The sequence below is a fragment of the Carcharhinus amblyrhynchos genome, chromosome 1, assembly GCF_965287045.1.
Source record: "Carcharhinus amblyrhynchos chromosome 1, sCarAmb.v2.hapA, whole genome shotgun sequence".
NCBI lineage: Eukaryota > Metazoa > Chordata > Chondrichthyes > Carcharhiniformes > Carcharhinidae > Carcharhinus > Carcharhinus amblyrhynchos.
In genome coordinates this window covers 127,471,580-127,489,945 of record NC_137324.1, presented here as the reverse complement: position 1 = coordinate 127,489,945, position 18,366 = coordinate 127,471,580, and the positions used below count along the sequence as shown (strand labels likewise).

The 18,366-nt window shown below is 43.1% G+C and overlaps 1 protein-coding gene across 4 annotated transcripts in view; it reads left to right on the top strand.

Moving 5' to 3' along the window:
• The window catches only part of afap1 (actin filament associated protein 1), a 243,103-nt gene that overhangs the window by 121,809 nt on the left and 102,928 nt on the right, over positions 1 to 18,366 (top strand). For all 4 annotated transcript variants that reach the window (XM_080192292.1, XM_080192272.1, XM_080192282.1 and 1 more), the window contains exon 4: positions 17,306 to 17,417. In XM_080192292.1, the coding sequence (XP_080048418.1) occupies positions 17,306 to 17,417 (112 nt within the window). The remainder of the gene's footprint in view (positions 1 to 17,305; positions 17,418 to 18,366) is intronic.

Genomic DNA, 18,366 nt, shown 5'->3' with positions numbered 1-18,366 from the left:
CTTGAGCAAGTAGGCAGGAGAGAGGAGCCCACTTTTGAAAAACAGCTTTATAAAAACGAGAAGGAAGGAGTGTACAGCATTTGAGGGGGTATCCTCCATGCATCGTCCTTTCCGCAATGAGTGAAATTGATGAGTGGAGCAGATGCTGAGGTGCCATTTGGGATTCTGATGCGGCCTTTGTGGCCAGCAGTGAAAAGTAATTCAATGTTTTTCACAAACCTTCCAAAGTCATTATGATTACCATCGCGCGCACACACACACACACACACACACACACACACACACACACACACACACACACACACACACACACACACACACACACACACACACACACACACCTGGGATTTCTTTTTAGGCTGCTAAGAAGAATACTACCCCTGATCAAAAGTTGGCACTGCTTAAATGAGTGAAAGGGAGTCTTATAATCAAAATACCACTAGATAAACTAACTCCTGAATTCCAGCAGTCATCCCTTGACCTTGACTCACAGGAAAGTATAACCACTATTTTAAACACAGTTTGTAAGTTTTTACTCATCTGACATTGATTTTTTTGGTACAAAGAATTCTGCAGTTCTGTGATGACTAAATTTTGACTTATCAGTTCAAAGTTAGATATTTTTTATTGACTTACTATCAACAATATGTTCCATTTTCCATGAAATTAACCTGTGAAGACAGTTTGCCTAGTTTTCCATTGGATGCACGAGAGATAATTTAAACTTTTGGAGTAAAATGTAATGCCTTGTCCTGTGGTGAGCTTTTATTTAGTTTATTACTGTCACAAGTAGGCTTACATTAACATTGCAATGAAGTTACTGCAAAAACCCACTAGTCGCCACACTCCAGCGACTGTTCAGGTACACTGAGGGAGAATTTAGCGTGGCCAATTCATCTAACTGGCACATCGTTCAGACAGTGGCAGGAAGCCAGAGCAGCTGGAGGAAACCCATGCAGACACGGGAACCCGGCTCCCTGGTGCTCTAAGGCAGCAGTGGTAACCACTGTGCCACTGTATGGTGGTCGGGAGAGCATTTTGTCATTCTAGAGTGTGCTAGTCCAGACCCACCTCCTTCCTGCCTCCACCAATTCAGTCTGTGGTGGAGACAACCATGGGCAATTAATACCCACTTAAGGGCTTTATTCAACCTCCATTGGTATTAATCCAGTGGCAGGCGAGGAGCTCACTATATGGGGAGCATACAAACAAGCCTGTGCCAGGTTTCTTCTGGGCTCCCATTCAAAGGCACTGAATGCCTGATCGAGGTATCAGCTTTGGGAATTGGGGGGTAATGGGGGATGCTGTGAGCCACCTCAGAGTCATAGAGGTTTACAGCATGGAAACAGGCCCTTTGACCCAACTTGTCCATGCAGCCCTTTTTTTAACCACTAAGCTAGTCCCAAATGCCCGTGTTTGGCCCATATCCCTCTATACTGATCTTCTCCATGTAACTGCTTTTTAAAAGACAATATTATACCTGTCTCTACTACTACCTCTGGCAGCTCATTCCAGCCACTCAACATCCTCTGTGTGAAAAAATTGCCCCTCTGGACACTTCTGTATCTTTCCCTCTCACCTTAAATCTAAGCCCTCTAGTTTTAGTCTGCCCCAACTTTGGGAAAAGATGTTGACTGTCTACCTTATCTATATGCCCCTCATTAGTTTATAAGATTGCGCCTAAGAACATAAGAACATAAGAACATAAGAAATAGGAGCAGGAGTAGGCCATCCAGCCCTTCGAGCCTGCCCCGCCATTCAATAAGATCATGGCTGATCTGTCGCTGCTCAGTTCCACTTTCCCGCCCTCTCCCTATAACCCTTAATCCCCTCTCCTATCAAAAACCCATCAACCCGCGTCTTAAAAATATTTAGCGAGGCAGCCTCCACCACTTCAACGGGCAGAGAATTCCAGAGATTCACCACCCTTTGAGTGAAGAAGTTCCTCCTCAACTCCGTTCTAAACCGCCCCCCTTTTATCTTGAGGCTGTGTCCCCTAGTCCTACTGTCTTTTTTGAGCGGGAAGAGTCTTTCCACCTCTATCCTATCCATCCCATTCATCATCTTATACGTCTCAATGAGATCTCCCCTCATTCTTCTAAACTCTAACGAGTACAAGCCCAGTCTATTCAGCCTCTCCTCATAGCTCAACCCCCTCAACTCCGGTATCAGCCTAGTAAACCTCCTCTGCACTCCCTCCAAGGCCAAAATATCTTTGCGCAGGTGCAGCGCCCAAAACTGCACACAGTACTCCAGCTGCGGCCTCACCAATGCCCTATACAGCTGCAGCAAGACCTCCCTACTTTTATATTCAATCCCCCTCTCTATGAAGGCCAGCATCCCATTCACCTTCCTGATCACCTGCTGCACCTGCAAGCTGGGTTTTTGCGACTCATGCACAAGGACCCCGAGGTCCCTCTGCACCGTCGCCTGCTGCAGTTTTTCGCCCCGTAAGTAATAGTCCTTCCTACCATTCTTCCTACCAAAGTGGACCACCTCACACTTGCCAACATTAAATTGCATTTGCCATTTCCTGGCCCATTCGCCCAGCCTATCTAGATCCTTCTGCAGACTCTCCACACCGTCCGCACAATTTGCCGTTCCCCCAATCTTGGTGTCATCAGCAAATTTCGACACCCTACACTCGGTTCCCTCCTCCAGATCATCCGTTGACCCCCACTCTCTGCCTCCTATTTGACAACCAATCCTCTATCCACGCTAACACCCTACCCCCAACTGCATGTCCCTCGACCTTCTGCAATAACCTCTTGTGAGGTACTTTGTCAAACGCCTTCTGAAAATCTAGGAAGACCACATCCACCGGCTCTCCTCTATCCACCGCCCTAGACACATCCTCATAGAACTCCAGTAAATTTGTCAGACACGACTTCCCTTTAATGAAACCGTGCTGCGTCTGCTCTATCAAGCAATTCCCTTCAAGATGCCTCGCAATTTCCTCCTTAATGACAGATTCTAACATTTTACCTACCACAGACGTTAAACTAACCGGCCTATAATTCCCCGCCTTTTGCCTGGCACCCTTCTTAAACAACGGCGTAACATTAGCCGTTTTCCAATCCTCCGGCACTTCCCCGGAATCCAGCGACGTCTGGAAAATAACCACCAAGGCATCCACTATCACCTCCGCCATTTCTTTCAGAACCCTCGGATGCATTCCATCCGGTCCTGGGGACTTGTCCACAATCAGCCCCTCCAGTCTGTCGAGCACCGCCTCTCTAGTAACAGTAATGTCATTAAGACCCTCCAGTCCTACCACCTTTCCATCGCTAACACCCGGCAAATTATTCACGTCCTCCTCCGTGAAGACAGAAACAAAAAAGTTATTCAATACCTTTGCCATATCCCCATCCCCTACCACTAGGTCCCCTTTCTCATCCTCTAAAGGACCAACATTCACCCTAGCCAGCCTCTTCCTTTTTATATATTTATAAAAACTCTTGCTATCCTTTTTTATATTAAGCGCTAGCCCAGCTTCATAGTTTCTCCTACCCTTCTTTATCAATTTCTTTGTCAATCTTTGTTGACATTTAAACCTCTCCCAATCCTCTTCTCGCCCACTACTCTTAGCTACTCTAAATTCCTCCGCTTTTAGTTTAACACTTTCCTTCACCTCCTTCGTTATCCACGGCTTATTACCTCTCCTCCTACTATCCTTTTTGACCATCGGAATAAATTTCCGCTGAGCACCAAGAAAGATCTCCTTAAAGATCCTCCACTGCTCCTCAACAGACCCTCCCTCCAACGTGCTCCCCCAGTCCACATTCGCCAATTCTTCTCTCATCCTACTGTACTCCCCTCTATTCAAACAAAGGACGCGTGTCCGGGAACCCACTTTCTCCTCCTCCATCTGCACCAGAAACTCCACCATACAATGATCACTCTCCCCAAGAGGATCCTTCACCACAAGGTCCCTAATTCTACCCGCCTCATTACATAGCACCAGATCCAAGATAGCTCGCTCCCTCGTCGGCTCCAACACACACTGTTCGAGGAAACTATCCCGGCAGCATTCCAAGAACTCTTCCTCGAGCCCCCCACGTCCAACATGGGTCGACCAATCAATATGCAGATTGAAATCCCCCATAACTACGGCTGTCCCATTCCTGCACGCCGCACTTATTTGCGCGTTAACAGCCCGCCCCACCTCCAGATCATTATTCGGGGGCCTATAGACGACACCCACCAGCGTCTTCCTTCCTTTGCTGTTCCTAATCTCCACCCACAACGATTCCACCCTCTGCTCCTTGGCTCCAATATCATCCCTTGCTACCACTGTGATGCTATCCTTAATCAGCAGAGCTACGACCCCCCCCTTTTCCCTCCTGCCTATCCTTCCTAAACACTTGATAGCCCTGTACATTCAGCTCCCAGTCCCTGTCACCCTGCAGCCATGTCTCTGTAATGGCCACCAGATCGTATCCATTTGTGTCGATCTGCGTCACCAGCTCATCCACTTTATTCCGAATGCTTAGAGTTAGCCAGTCTAGGGGGGGTGTCACTTGCACCCCATTGACAATGGCACCCTCTCTCCCCTTGATGAGCCTCAGTGTCTGTAGCTCAGAGGCCAGCTCATCCACCTCCAGCAACCTGCACTTACTGCAGACATGGTCCAGGGAAAACAGTCCCAGTTCATCCCAGCCTCTCCTTATAACTCGGACCATCAATCCCGGTAGCATCCGAGTAAATCTTGTCCGCACTCTTTCTAGATTAATAATATCCTTTCTATAATAGGGTGACCAGAACTGTTCACAGTATTCCAAGTGTGGCCTTACCAATTTCTTATACAACTTCAACAAGATGTCCCAACTCCAGTATTCAATGTTCTGACCAATGAAACCAAACACGCTGAATGCCTTCTTCACCACCTTGTCCACCTGTGATTCCACTTTCAAGGAACTATGAACCTGAACCCTTCTATCACTTCATTCTATAACTCTCCCCAGTGCCCTACCATTAACTGAGTAAGTCCTGCCCTGGTTTGATCTACCAAAATGCATCACGTCACATCTACCATTTGTCAGCCCAATTGATCAATATCGCGTTGCAATCCTTGATAACCTTCTTCATTGTCCACTGTGCCACCAATCTTGGTGTATATTGCAAATATACTAACCATGCCTCCTAAATTCTCATCCAAATCATTAATATAAATGACAAATAACAGTGGACCCAGTACTGATCCCTGAGGCAAACCACTGGTCACAGGCCTCCAGTTGAAAAACAACCCTCTGCCATCACACTCTGTCTTCTGTCCTCAAGCCTATTTTGCATCCAATTGATTTACCTCATCTAGGATCCTGTGAAATTTAACCACCTCCCTGTTTTTCCTGCCTATCCCTCATCTCCTTCCCTCACAAATCTCACCCAGCAACTCTGCTGTCATCACTCATCTGTGGCCTAGGAATCAGCAACACTACTGAGCCTCTAGGGCATGTTGTATTGACAACAGCTGTTACCTTCCTGGTTCATTCAATAGAGCTGGTCTCGATTGGCTGGCAGCTGCCTGCAGATGGGACTCACTCATCCCCCCACCCTTCCTTCCCAGGTTCTTGATCCCAGGAAAAACTGCTGCTATCCAGTTAAATGGCTGTGTGGGAGAGGGTCTTCTGATAGCTCTTCACTGATGGGCAAGACCACTATCACCTCCATGAAGTATCATCCTTGCTGTGGGCAGAAAACAGGTGGTTGTGGATCAGCTATCAGTTGGACACTCAACCAGATTTTTTTATTTCAGTGGATTGAAAGATTAGGTAGTTCCTATAACCAGTGGCTAATTCAATACCACCAAAGAGTTGCCCTTGCCAACATGAAAACTACCCCAGAATATCCACCAAGCCCTGCTCAGGCCAAACTATCCCCCACTCACTTCCCTTAGCCACTTATGGCCCCATTTAGTAACTCTGGTACTTCTATGCCTAGTGTACAGAAGCAATGAACTCTGTAGTAACAATAAGATATGTTAAAAAGCTTTAAAAACATATTTTATTGATAACTTTCCACTTTCTTAAAAAAAAATTCCTTTTTACTAGAGGCTATTTATCAAGTATCTACCAATTCTAAAGTACCAATAGCAGACACTGAAAACACTTGAAGCCTCCTTATCTTGTGTAAATGAACATGGTGACAGCATAGATCAGAGAGTCAAAGCTATTGTGCAATGTTTTCTTTGGGACTTGGGTATTTTATTACTGTAATGGATGGCAGGCCTCTCAGCCAAGAATACATAATGAGGCTCCACTAAGAACCCAGAAATCCATTAGAATGTTGATATGAGGGGCCACAAGGGTGAATGAGATGACATACCTTGGCACGGAGGCTCCGAAGGAGCTATAAGCTGTTTAAGAGACACATCTTAGAATGGGGGCATTAGGGGCTACAGGGGTGGGTGGTTGACATAACCTTGTCAAGGGAGACGCTTTTTAACTTATCTTTTCAAAGGTTTCCTCAGACAGACTGTGGTTCACAACACCTCTGTGTTGCTATGAACAAGTCTCTGAAAAGCTGGCCCAATTCCACAAAAATTGCAAAGGAACAGGACATGTCTATTCCTGCAATGGAACCTATCAGGTCAGGAATTCAGGGTGCTGGCTTGTGGCCAAAATGGCTTGCAGCCTTAAAAGGCATTCCAGAAAATTGGAAACCTCAGGAATGGGGTGGGTATTCTTGGAATCGGGACCTGCTCACCATTCTTAAAGGGTTCCCAAATTTTCCTGACTCAACAAAAACTAGCCCAAATAGACGCTAAAGGGAGTTTAGATCAGTTCATTTAGTGAGAAAAAGATTACCAGATGGGAGTATAATGTAGGGAATTGTGAACTCGTTCACTTTGACAGGAAGAACAGAAAAGCACAATGTGCTTTAAATGGAGAAAGACTGCAAACAGTACAGTACAGAAGAGTTTGGGTGTCCTGGTACATGAATCACAAAAAGTTAGATACAGCAAATGGAATATTTTTATTTCTTGCAACAGGAATGGAATATAAAAGATTTGCTACAATTGTGTAGAGCATTGATGAGAGTATGTTGTACAATTTTGGTCTCCTTTTTTAACAAAGGACGTAATTGCATGAGAAACAGTTTAGAGTAGGTTCAGTTGAATAATTTCTGGGAATAAGGGGATATCTTATGAAGACAGGAAAGAACAGTTTGGGCCTGTATCCATTGGAATTAGGAAGAATGAAAGATTCTCTTTTTGAAACATATGGGGGGGATTCACAGACCTTATCAGGAGGATGAGCAGCAGGAACTCCGATACCCCTCTGAATGGGGTGTCAGCCAAAAATACAATTAGTGTGTTTGATGGCCCATTCACTAGTCCCCTGACCACTAAATTAGTTCACATTTGATGTGGGCAAGATTGCTGGCAAGATCTCACTTTCCAGTTTTCACTGCCCCTCGCCCAGAAAGGTCAGGAACCTCATTTCAATACACTATAACATAACTAATGGGCTTCCCGTAGCTTGTTCCCCACACTAGAAACACCTCACTCATGGTGCCAAGCTTCAACTGCTTTTGAAATAACATGAACCAGTGAAGCAAACCAGCTGGTGATGCATGAGTAAATAGAGATCCGAGGGAGAGAGAGACATGTTTGGGGAGTACCTTGGCATCCTGGCACTGTCCTCTGACACTCTGGCACTACACCCCGGAGCCAGGGCAAAGTGCTGGGGAGTGTCTGGTATCAGTGCCAGGGTGTGATTGGGTGGTGCCAAGGCAACTGCGCTGGGCTCTCCCAGGCTCCTGTAGAGCCTGCCCCCGGAAATTCACCCAGTGTCCCAACACCGGAGTTAATATCAGCCCAGGGAATCAGCCTTTTGATACATCTCTACTCTGTCTTCAGCATTTGAACATCTTTCTTTTGGAGACCTGAACTAGATGCAGTATTCAAGGCCTGACTAGACATTATAAAGTTTGATTATTATCTCTCCTGACAATATGCTGCTGTTTCAGCTATGTGGTTAGTATCCTACCAGCTTCGGTAAATAGGTGCTATTTCAACAGCAGTTGTGAAGATGTGTGTCTATTCTTTTCCTCTATGCTTTACAGTTGTTTGCATTAAGATTTGTCTGCACATTTCTAACCATTTACACACTCTGTCCAACTCTTTCAGTAGTTTCTGAACTGCCTCTTTTGATCTTGGTGCCTTGTTTAACATGTTAGTATTTGCATATTTGGTCACTTTGTATCATTTTTCAGAATTCAGATCATTCATTTAAGTTGTAAATAGCAAATCCAGTCTCAGCATGAAGCCCTGAGATACTCTAATCCCATTTACTGCAACTGTACAGGGCACTGGTGAGGCTGCAGCTGGAGTACAGTGTGCAGTTTTGGTCGCCGCACTTGCACAAGGACATTTTGGCCTTGGAGGGAGTGCAGAGGAGGTTCACTAGGCTGATACTGGAGATGAGGGGGTTGAACTATGAAGAGAGGCTGAATAGACTGGGTTTGTACTCGTTGGAGTTCAGAAGGATGAGGGGGGATCTTATAGAGATGTATAAGATAATGAAGGGGATGGATAGGGTAGAGGTAGAGAGATTCTTCCCACTCAGAAAGGACAGCAGGACTAGAGGGCACAGCCTCAAGATAAGGGGAGGGGCAGTTTAGAACGGAGTTGAGGAGGAACTTCTTCACTCAAGGGGTGGTGAATCTCTGGAATTCTCTGCCCGTTGATATGGTGGAGGCTACCTCGCTAAATATATTTAAGACACGGGTAGATAGGTTTTTGGTAGGCAAGGGAATTAAGGGCTATGGGGAGAAAGCGGGAAAGTGGAACTGAGCCACTTCAGATCAGCCATGATCTTATTGAATGGCGGGGCAGGCTCGAGGGGCTAGATGGCCTATTCCTGCTCCTATTTCTTATGTTCTTATTGTTCTTATGTTCTTTACCTTTCCCCCCAGTATTGGCATAATTCTGCTAATGAGTACTTTTTACTTTCTGCCCATCATCCAGTTTCTTATCTGTTTCCAGGGTATTTTCTAAATTCACATAGTTCAGTGGACTTCTTGTCAAAGGAAGTTGAAATGCACCACGTTATAGAGCTAAATAGTCCACTTTAGGCCATTGCTTTAACAAAATAATTAATGATATTAGAAGAATCCTCTATCTCACTCTGAAGTTGTGCACTGTTAACAAGGTTATTGAATAGAAGATTCTCAAGTTTATTATTAGTTGATCTACCCATCCAAATGGGCTATGGTTGCCTCTTTGTTAGATCATCCATTTTGAATGAGTACAGTATTAACCTCTTCAAATTTCTGGTACTTTGCGGTAATTATGACTCATGCAAGAGATCATCTCTTTCTACACTATCTAGTAATGAGAACAAGACCAGGCTCGTTTGTCAAAATCCTGACTCAGTAAATAATTTGCTAGTACTTTGGGATAGAAATTCAATTGGTTCTTTGCTTCAGGTGTGATGGTGATGCAGCTGAACAGGCTGATCACCCCCCTGAACAAAATTAATATCAGGTCCCGTGCCCTCCTAATGGGCTTCAAAAGTAATTTCAGTGGGACAGAAGTGGAGCTGCAGCTATGGGGGCTAGAGAAAGTCCTGGTGGAAGTAAGCATGACTGCTTCTCATGCCTCTGTATCAAATTTAAAATAAACCTACTTGTTCTTGGCAGGTGCTGTTTAGTAACGACTGAAAAACTCACTCATCAGAGACTAATTTTCTAGACCACCACCACCACTGAATTTAACAGTGGCCCAAACATGCACACATATTGGGTATAGAGCCAACTGAGATTGATATTTGTTGCCACGGTGGGTTTCTTTTTTTTAAACAATGTATAGAAATGTGTGACCCTTGCTGCCTTAACTCGTACCTGTTAAAAGTTTATTAGCATGGTGGAACAGTACAGACAGCCCTTCAAGAAAGGGAGTAACTGGAGGTAAAACAAAGGCGTGGAGGAAGACTTATTGATTGGAAGTGGGACTATAGTTGCTGCAATCAGATACTATTGTGATTCATACAACTCAGTTAGTAGACCGTATGAGTGCAAGGAGAATATTTTTATCTTTTATGTTTGCTCTGATCTTAGCCTTGCAGTGCTTTTTGTATCTTATTACTGCAACAAAGGTAATGACTTTAAAAATATTAAAGTTTTTATTCAAGTTCAGAATTCAGGAGGGCCTTTGCATAGCAAGCAGTCTGATAATGTTTTGAATAGAACACCCTGTAGAGATTGAAATGGAATCCATCTGTGTTGATATTGGCTGTGTGTGCTCCGCTGCCCAGCTGTATAGGCTAACCACCATTATTCCTCAGTACACCAATGGGGTCTGAGTCAGACAAGCAGCATTTGTGTCTCATTTCCTCTCACTATATTCTGAATGAAACTTGGAGAAATATTCAGTGCATTTGCTTGACTGACCTGTTTTAATTGCAAGATAGTTTAGAAAAAAGTCCCAATTTAATCTGCCATCTGATTTTTTTTTTACAAATTCAGATGTGTTATGTTTCATTGACTAAACAACTTACAGATGCAAATGGGACATATTATTATGAGCATTATATTCAAGCCTAGGAGTGGAGAGTTTTCTTTCACAGCACATGTTATTTCCCCTTTGTCAATGATTATTCTTAGAATGAAAGTATTAAAAATTCTTAAGTCAAATCAAGTTTGTATTTCTTAAATGGAATGTAAATGTATTTGCTTACAAAAATCAGATATTCCGATGAGCTCATAGCACAAGGTGTTCGCACCTGCTTCACCAACCAGGTGATCATGCTTATGAATTGTCAGTCACTGCAGACTGGCTGTCCCATTGAGAGAACCATTTGAATATTTCCTGATGGGGCCACTTCATGAAGCATGGATGACGAAGAGTTTCACACCAATGATAACATGGAATAAGTTATCTGCCCCAACCAATCAAGCTTGGTATTTATCCTTCACACAAGCAGCTATGTTCCTGCATGTTCCCATATGCCTTTAACCTTCTTTCCTTCAACAATCTCACTAACATGAACAGCAGGTTCCCAGCAAGGTGTTTCACATGAGCAATCTCAGCCAATATTTGGCATCAAGCCACGTAGAGAGATATTAGGACTGACAACCAAAAGTTTGATCAAAGATTTAGAGTAGTAGAGAGGTAGAAAGAATTCAGCGTAAATTCCATGTGGCAGCCCGGTGACACAGTGGTTAGCACTGCTGCCTCACTGCACCAGGGACCCGGGTTCGATTCCAGCTTGGGTCACTGTCTGTTCTCTCTGTGTCCAAGTGGGTTTCATCAAGGTGCTCTGGTTTCCTCCCACAGTCCAAAAGATGTGCTGGTTAGGTTGCATTGACCATGCACAAATGCAGGAGTGTGGCGACTTTGGGGTGTGGGGATTTTTCATAGTAACTTCATTGCAGTGTTAACATAAGCCTACTTGTGACTAATAAATAAACTTTACACATCTTAGGATCCAGGTAGTTGAAGGGAATTGGATGTGCACAAGAGGCCAGAATTGGGGGATTCTTCTTTGGTGATCACTTGTCAATGAGTATGATTGTCTGCCTAAGAAAGTCTGTGTTATTGGTCATGGGCTGTATGGGTACTTGTGTGGCTGATGAGCTTGATCCTAAACTGCACACTTGGCAGGTGTTTTCGAGAAGTGGGTTTGGTCCTTGGACTTGAAATTGCTGGTATTACTTTTTCAGGCTCCTTTTCCAGGCCCCCTCTTGCTGTTGGGTGTGTCCTTTCAATCAGGAGTTTCCTCCTAATAGGCCTCTTCTGAACAAGAGTCTCCCGGGTGTTGACTCCAACTCCCCACCAATTGTAGACAAAGTCGAATCCACCATTAAACACATGAATGAAAAGGTTGCAGGAACGAATGCGATTCCAGGGAAAATTTTCAAACTTGAGAGATTGCCCATCGTCTCCGTCCGTGGTTCCTGAAAATCTGGGACAGAGAAGAAAATCCTGCTGATCTCAGGGTTGTCATTATTGCCACAATCTTCAAGAAAGGAGACAAAATGGGCCTGTGGGAACCACCAAGGAATCTCCCTACTCTCTACTGGGAAGATTATCGCCTGAATCCTCGCTAGCCGCCTTCTCCCAGTCTCTGAGTTGTAAGATTAACTTATTCTTGTATGTCAACAGAGTTCCTACTTCAGTTTAAACCCTCTGTGAAAACTTTCTCATGTTCTCTGTCCTAAATCTCTAACATTGATGCTCATATCCATTCCGCCTCATTCTGAACCCTACAAAAACTAGAAACAGTTTGTTACCAACTCTGTCTCATTCCCTTCATCATTCTGAACCATTCCATTAAATAGCCCCAGAATGCCTTATACTGTATTAAACCAAGTTTGTGAAGTCTTTCTTCATAGTTGCATTTCCTGATATCAGACAGCATACCATTAACTAATGATTTTTTTCTATCACTTCTACATTCTTCTTCTGGTGCACAGTTTAAAGCTGCACACAGTGGTGTTATTAAATTCCAGAACAAGTTCACCGTTGCATATTGAATTGTTTTGTTGATGTACCCCAGAATAAAACTCACTGGAATACTGCTACTCACTTCCAAGAATCTGAGACATTTTCTTCAAGTTACACTTTCTAACCAGTTTTTATTTTAATTTGATATGCCTCCCCAAATTTCATACCCCTTAATCTTCTCCCCTAATCTTCTATGGTACCTTGTCAAAGGCTTTCTAAAGATCCATGTAGACCACTTCCACTCCATTTCTGTACTTGAACTTGATGCTTAAAAGCTGAGTTTTAGCAGTCTGTTGCAGAAGCACCTCTCGACCTGATCACTGGCGAGCTTTCTGCCAATCAATGTCCGTTTAGTTTATCAGCAAGTAAATGAAATTTTAAAAAAGGATTGCATGTCATTTTCTTTTTTTTGCTGAAATGATTACAGAAAGATGTTTTTAAATTCCTGAAAGATAGTGAGACATTTTCAAATGTAAAGCAGATTTCACCATTTAAATTGCTGTAGTTTGATTAAGCTTTAGAGTTCAGAAGAACTCCAGCTGGGTGCACACCACATAATTTATCATACAATGGCCTATTCATACAACCCTACGGCCTGCTGGGACGTGCTGTTTTCAGCTCCTAAAGACATGCACAAGGTCACAAGTTGCAAGTTCAACTGACTCTGCCTGTCTGTGTAAAGAGAAATAAAATATTAACCTCTCTATACAGGAAATAATAATCTGTTATGTGCAGACATTGCTGTAAATAGCGGAGTCACTGCGATCATCCAAAAATCCACAGCAACATTTCTTACATTTCCACCTAGGAATGTCTAGTGGCTGACTCAGACCAACTGGTTATTTGAAATGTAACCTTTATAATTTGTTATATTTTAGCAATCAGTGAATCAAAAGCTTCAAAATTTGGAGTGCTATTTCTGTGGTCAGTTCCCTGATCTGAGGTCTTGTTTAATTAGACTCCCTGCTGGAAGTTTACCACTTTTTTCCATCATCTACCTGGATGCTAACTTATGGTATTGACTCTCTTTAGATGAGGTTCATCCTAATATCTACATTGTACTGATATTAGTTTTAGCCTCCTTTCCCCTCCCATTGTGCTATCTTGAATTACCTGGAATGTTCAAATGTATATTTCGTTATCTTGTAATCAATAAAAAGAAAGACATGCATTTTCATGACAACTTAATGCCGCAAAGAACTTCACAGCCAATGTAGTCTCTGCTGTAAAGTGGGAAACACAGCAGTCAATAATGCATTACAAATTCCTACAAAAACAGCAAATGTGATAATTATAGAATCCTACCATGCAGAAGGAGGCCATTATCCCCGTAACCCCACGTATTTACCCTAGCACTAAGGATCCCCCTAGCACTAAGGATCAATTTAGCATGGCCGATCCACCTAACCTGAACACCTTTGGATAATGACCAAGTACCCTACTTATGTGTTGATTAAAGGACAAGAATTGGCAAGGACACTGGGGATAACTCCACTGCCCTTCTATGGAAAAGTGCCATGGGATCTTTTGTATCTCCCTGAGAGAGCAGATGGAGCCTCAATTAACATGTCATCTGAAAGACACCATCTCCAACTGTGCAGTACTATCTCAGTACTGCACTGCACTGTGAGTGTCAGACTGGATTTTTATGCTAAAGCCTTGGAGTGGGACTGGAATCCAAAACTGTGCAACTCAGAAACAAGAGCTCTACCAACTATTTGAGTTGACTAACTGACATGTGAAGGAATCTAGAATTACGGGGCAGAGTTTCAAAGTAAGAATCTCCCATTTAAGACAGGGTAAGAAAAATTTCTGCACTCCCAGGGTCAGTAATCGTTGGAATTCTCTACCCCCGCTCCCCCAAGGGCAACTAACATATTCAAGGCTACCTTTGACAGATTTTTAACTTTAAAGGGAGTCAAGGGTTATAGGGGCAGACAGGAAAGTGGAGATGAGACCACAATCTGATCACTGATGATCTTATTGAATGGCAGGTTGGAAGGCCAAACGGCCCACTTCTGCGCCTATTTCTTAATTCTTTGTGACTGAAGTTGGACATAATAGTTGTAGTTATGGTCCAACCAGCAAATTAAATTCTTTTGACCAGAGTCCTTTAATTTTCATTGTATCAATCTAGTGAGACAGTTCAGCATTCTGTTTGCCTTATTAATAGCTGCTTAGTGATTTGGTGTGTTAAGTGCCATGTCTACTATCTCTCCAAGAATGCTTTCACTTTCACCTTCAGTTACTTTAACATAATTCAGTGTGCAGATAGCACCAATTCTTTTCATAGTAACTTGATAAAATACAAACTTGTGCCAGAAATAACATAGCCAAAATTGGCACTCTTCGCTAACCCATCTCGTCTTGTGTCAGTTTTTTTGCTTTTTTTGTGCTGCTTTCTACACTGAGAAAGAAACTCTCTGGATGGAGAAAATATTGACAGTTAATAAACCATGTTGTGCCCTATGTCACTGATATTGGTAGGGATAATCCTACATGTCCGTGTTGATGTTTAGAAAATCATGCCAGACTAAAGTTCCAAAACGCACTACTTGACTTCCTACAGGAAGTTCAGAGTTTTAAACTAACCTTGTATAGTGGAATATTGCGGGTGATTTCCTGCAGACTCTCATCACATGTGGACAGGTGGTGCTTGAAGGATCCTTTAGGTGAGTTGTTTGGAGGTTTTGTGCGATCTCTCCGATACCTGGATTTCACCTCTGTGCATTCCCGATGAAGTCCCAAGATCTCCTTGGTGCCTTCCCAAATGAGCCTTCTCCATTTTGGTTGGTTACTGTCAAGGAGTCCATTGAGTTGGCAGGGATATTTCAGCTCTTCATGGATAACTTTGAGGAGATTCTGAAAACTTTTCTGCATTCCTCCTAGGAGTCTTCTGCCCCAATCAAGTTCTGAGTAAAGCATTGACTTCAGGAGTGTGGTGTCCAGTGTATGATGGACATAACTTGCCCAGCAGAACTGGTTTTGACTACTTAGCACCTCGAATCCAGACAGTTGATTTAGGATAAGACACTGCCGCCTTCCTTGCCACCAAATTTAAAGGACCATCAGAAGCCACTGCTGGTGATATTTTCCAGCGCTTTAAGGTGCCTGCTGTAACTGGTGCAAGACTCCAAAGCATATTGGAGCTTGGCAATCACTGCTATCTGGTAAACCACAGCCTTAGGCTTGGACACCAACAACAATCACAATTTCTTCAATGCTGTCAAGATGATTTGTGGACTAAGCACTCAAGGGCTTGGGTCACTGGAGGCAAAGGACAACCTGTACAAATATAAAGGAGGTGGTGTGTTCTCAGTGTTGAGTATGCAATTTCATCAAGAAAATGAAAAATTAACTTAAAAACATATAGGTGTATATGTTGAGTTTGGTTAAATAGTAGGAGGTGACTGTGCACTTATGATCACAGTCCTTGCACAGAAACATAACTAAAGGTGTTTTAAGGGTAGACAGGACGCTGCAAGTTTCTGAATGGGACATATTTATTGGAACTGCAAATAGTATTAGTTAAACTCTGCAAGTCATTTACGGAAGTGATTTACAGTTTTCCCAAAGTATATAGCTGGCTTTGTCTATGCTTTTCCTTTCTGTTTCTCATTTGCTAATGAGGCTGTAAAACAGACTATCTAAATTAAAAAGTCACATGAGAATGCAGCAGTAATGAAAGGCAAGTTATTTTCTAGAAAATGTAACAGGTCCCAAGAATGTACTAAGTGTTTCCATGCACATTTGCAATTATCCACATATAAGTGACCTGTTGTTTGCTTTGTATTTGTGCCCAGATATATATCCCAAGATCCACAAATTGCTCTGCCCCTCAGAATTGATTTCTACTGATTACAACTCTTGTATTTCTTCCCTTGTCCAGTCTCTTCCTAGCTATACTTACTATTTTTCTAAGACCCTGTGCCTAACACTTGCCGGTTTCCTGACTTTTGCACCATGTATTCTGATCTCTCTACACCTCTAATTCCGCCAAGATGGTCTGAGGGCTCTCCATTTCCTTCTTGAACCAAGTTTCAACCTGTCCCCGTGCACCACCAATCTCCTCCCTCTGGCTGAACTTGTTCTCACATTGAACATCTTTGACTCCACTTGATTTCTCCAAGTTAAAGATGTTGCAATCAGAATTCATAATGCTTTTTAGCTATGCTTGCCTTTCAGTGAGATCTAGGGAACATCTTGTACCAGTCTTTTTCAGGGCACCTCCCTTACCTCTTCCTCTGGTACATTGAGCAGATTTGCGTAATTTGCCTGATCTCTTGGAATAATGTGTAGTGTGAAAGGAAGACCAAAAGTAAAGCAATAGATTACGATAAAACCAAAATCCAAAAATAAACATTTTATTTAACTGAAGTGAATACAAAAAAAAGCTTAATTCCTTTCACATATCTCTTGCAGTCTAACCAAATGCATGATCCACCTCCTATCCCGCTTTATTAACTTGGGTAAATTCACTATGTTAAATGGTTTGATTTTCGATGTTTTCCTTTTTTAAAAATTAAGATTCTTCTCCCTTTTGCTTGTTTCGCTTATCGATTTTGGTTCAAGTTAAAAATTTAGCTGGCAGATGGGGAGAACAAAAATTGACGTGCCTCTTCCTGAATCTTTTTAACAAAATTGTTGATTCAGGTTTAAGCAATGCATTTTTGATGTTCATCCAAGGATGGTTGAACTGGGTTCAGCAATAATTATAAATGTGATTTTTGAGAAGCCAGTTTCCCCTGTACCTTATATTCTATAGGAATGTATTTCTGCAATGTTCAGCGAATGGCAAGCGACTGATGGAAACATGTTCATGTTAGGCTAATAACAGTGCTTTGTGTGCTTCAGCCAATAGAAAACAGCCCGCCACCCCTGCCAACATCTTCCTTGCCTGAAGGTTATTATGAGGAAGCGGTGCCACTAAGTCCAGGGAAAGCTCCAGAGTACATCACTTCTCGAGGTAAATGCCCATTACTCTGATATGTTAATGTTTCTATTGACTTTCTTAAATGCTTTGTTCAATCCTTTGAGAATTCAATGAATTTGTATATTTAAAGAAAAAAAACATTCTGTGCGCTGTTTAAAAATGAAATCATACAGTGGAATTCAAGGAATCATAGAATCCTACAGTGCAGGAGGAAGCCATTCAGGCCATTGAGTCTACACCGACCATAATCCCACAAAGGCCCTATCCCCATAACCCCATGCATTTACCCTAGCTAGTCCCCATGACACTAAGGGGCAATTTAGCATGGCCAATCCACCTAACCCGTATATCTTTGGATTATGCAGGGAAGCCAGAGCACCTGGAGGAAATCCACGCAGACAAGGGGAAAATGTGCAAACTCCACACTGACTGTGATCCAAGCCAGAAATCAAACCCAGGTCCCTGGCGCTGTGAGACAGCAGTGCTAACCACTGTGCCACCCCAAAGTGTACAAAAGAATGTTGGGGACCAAGGGAAAATTGGATGAATATGCAATAGCTTAATTTGTACACAAACACATTAAGTGAATATTTGAGCCGAGCCTGTGTAAAGGTGGCGTGGTAGCATAGTGGTTATCACTGCTGCCTCACAGCACAAAGACCAGGGACTCGGGTTCAGTTCCGGCCTTGGATGACTGTCTGCACAGAGCTTGCATGTTCTCCCTGTGTTTATGTAGACTTGCTCAGGGTGCTCCAGTTTCCTCTCACAGTCCAAAGATGTGCAGGTTAGGTGGATTGGCCATGCTAAATTACCTCTTAGTGTCCAAAGATGTGTTAGGGGGATTAGCTACAGTAAAATGTGCAGGGTTACTGAGATAGGGTTGGGGTATGGGCCTGGGTAAGATGCTTTTCAGAGGGTGGGTCCAGATTTGATGGACTAAATGGCCTCCTTCTGCACTGTATGATGCGGTGCACAAACACAA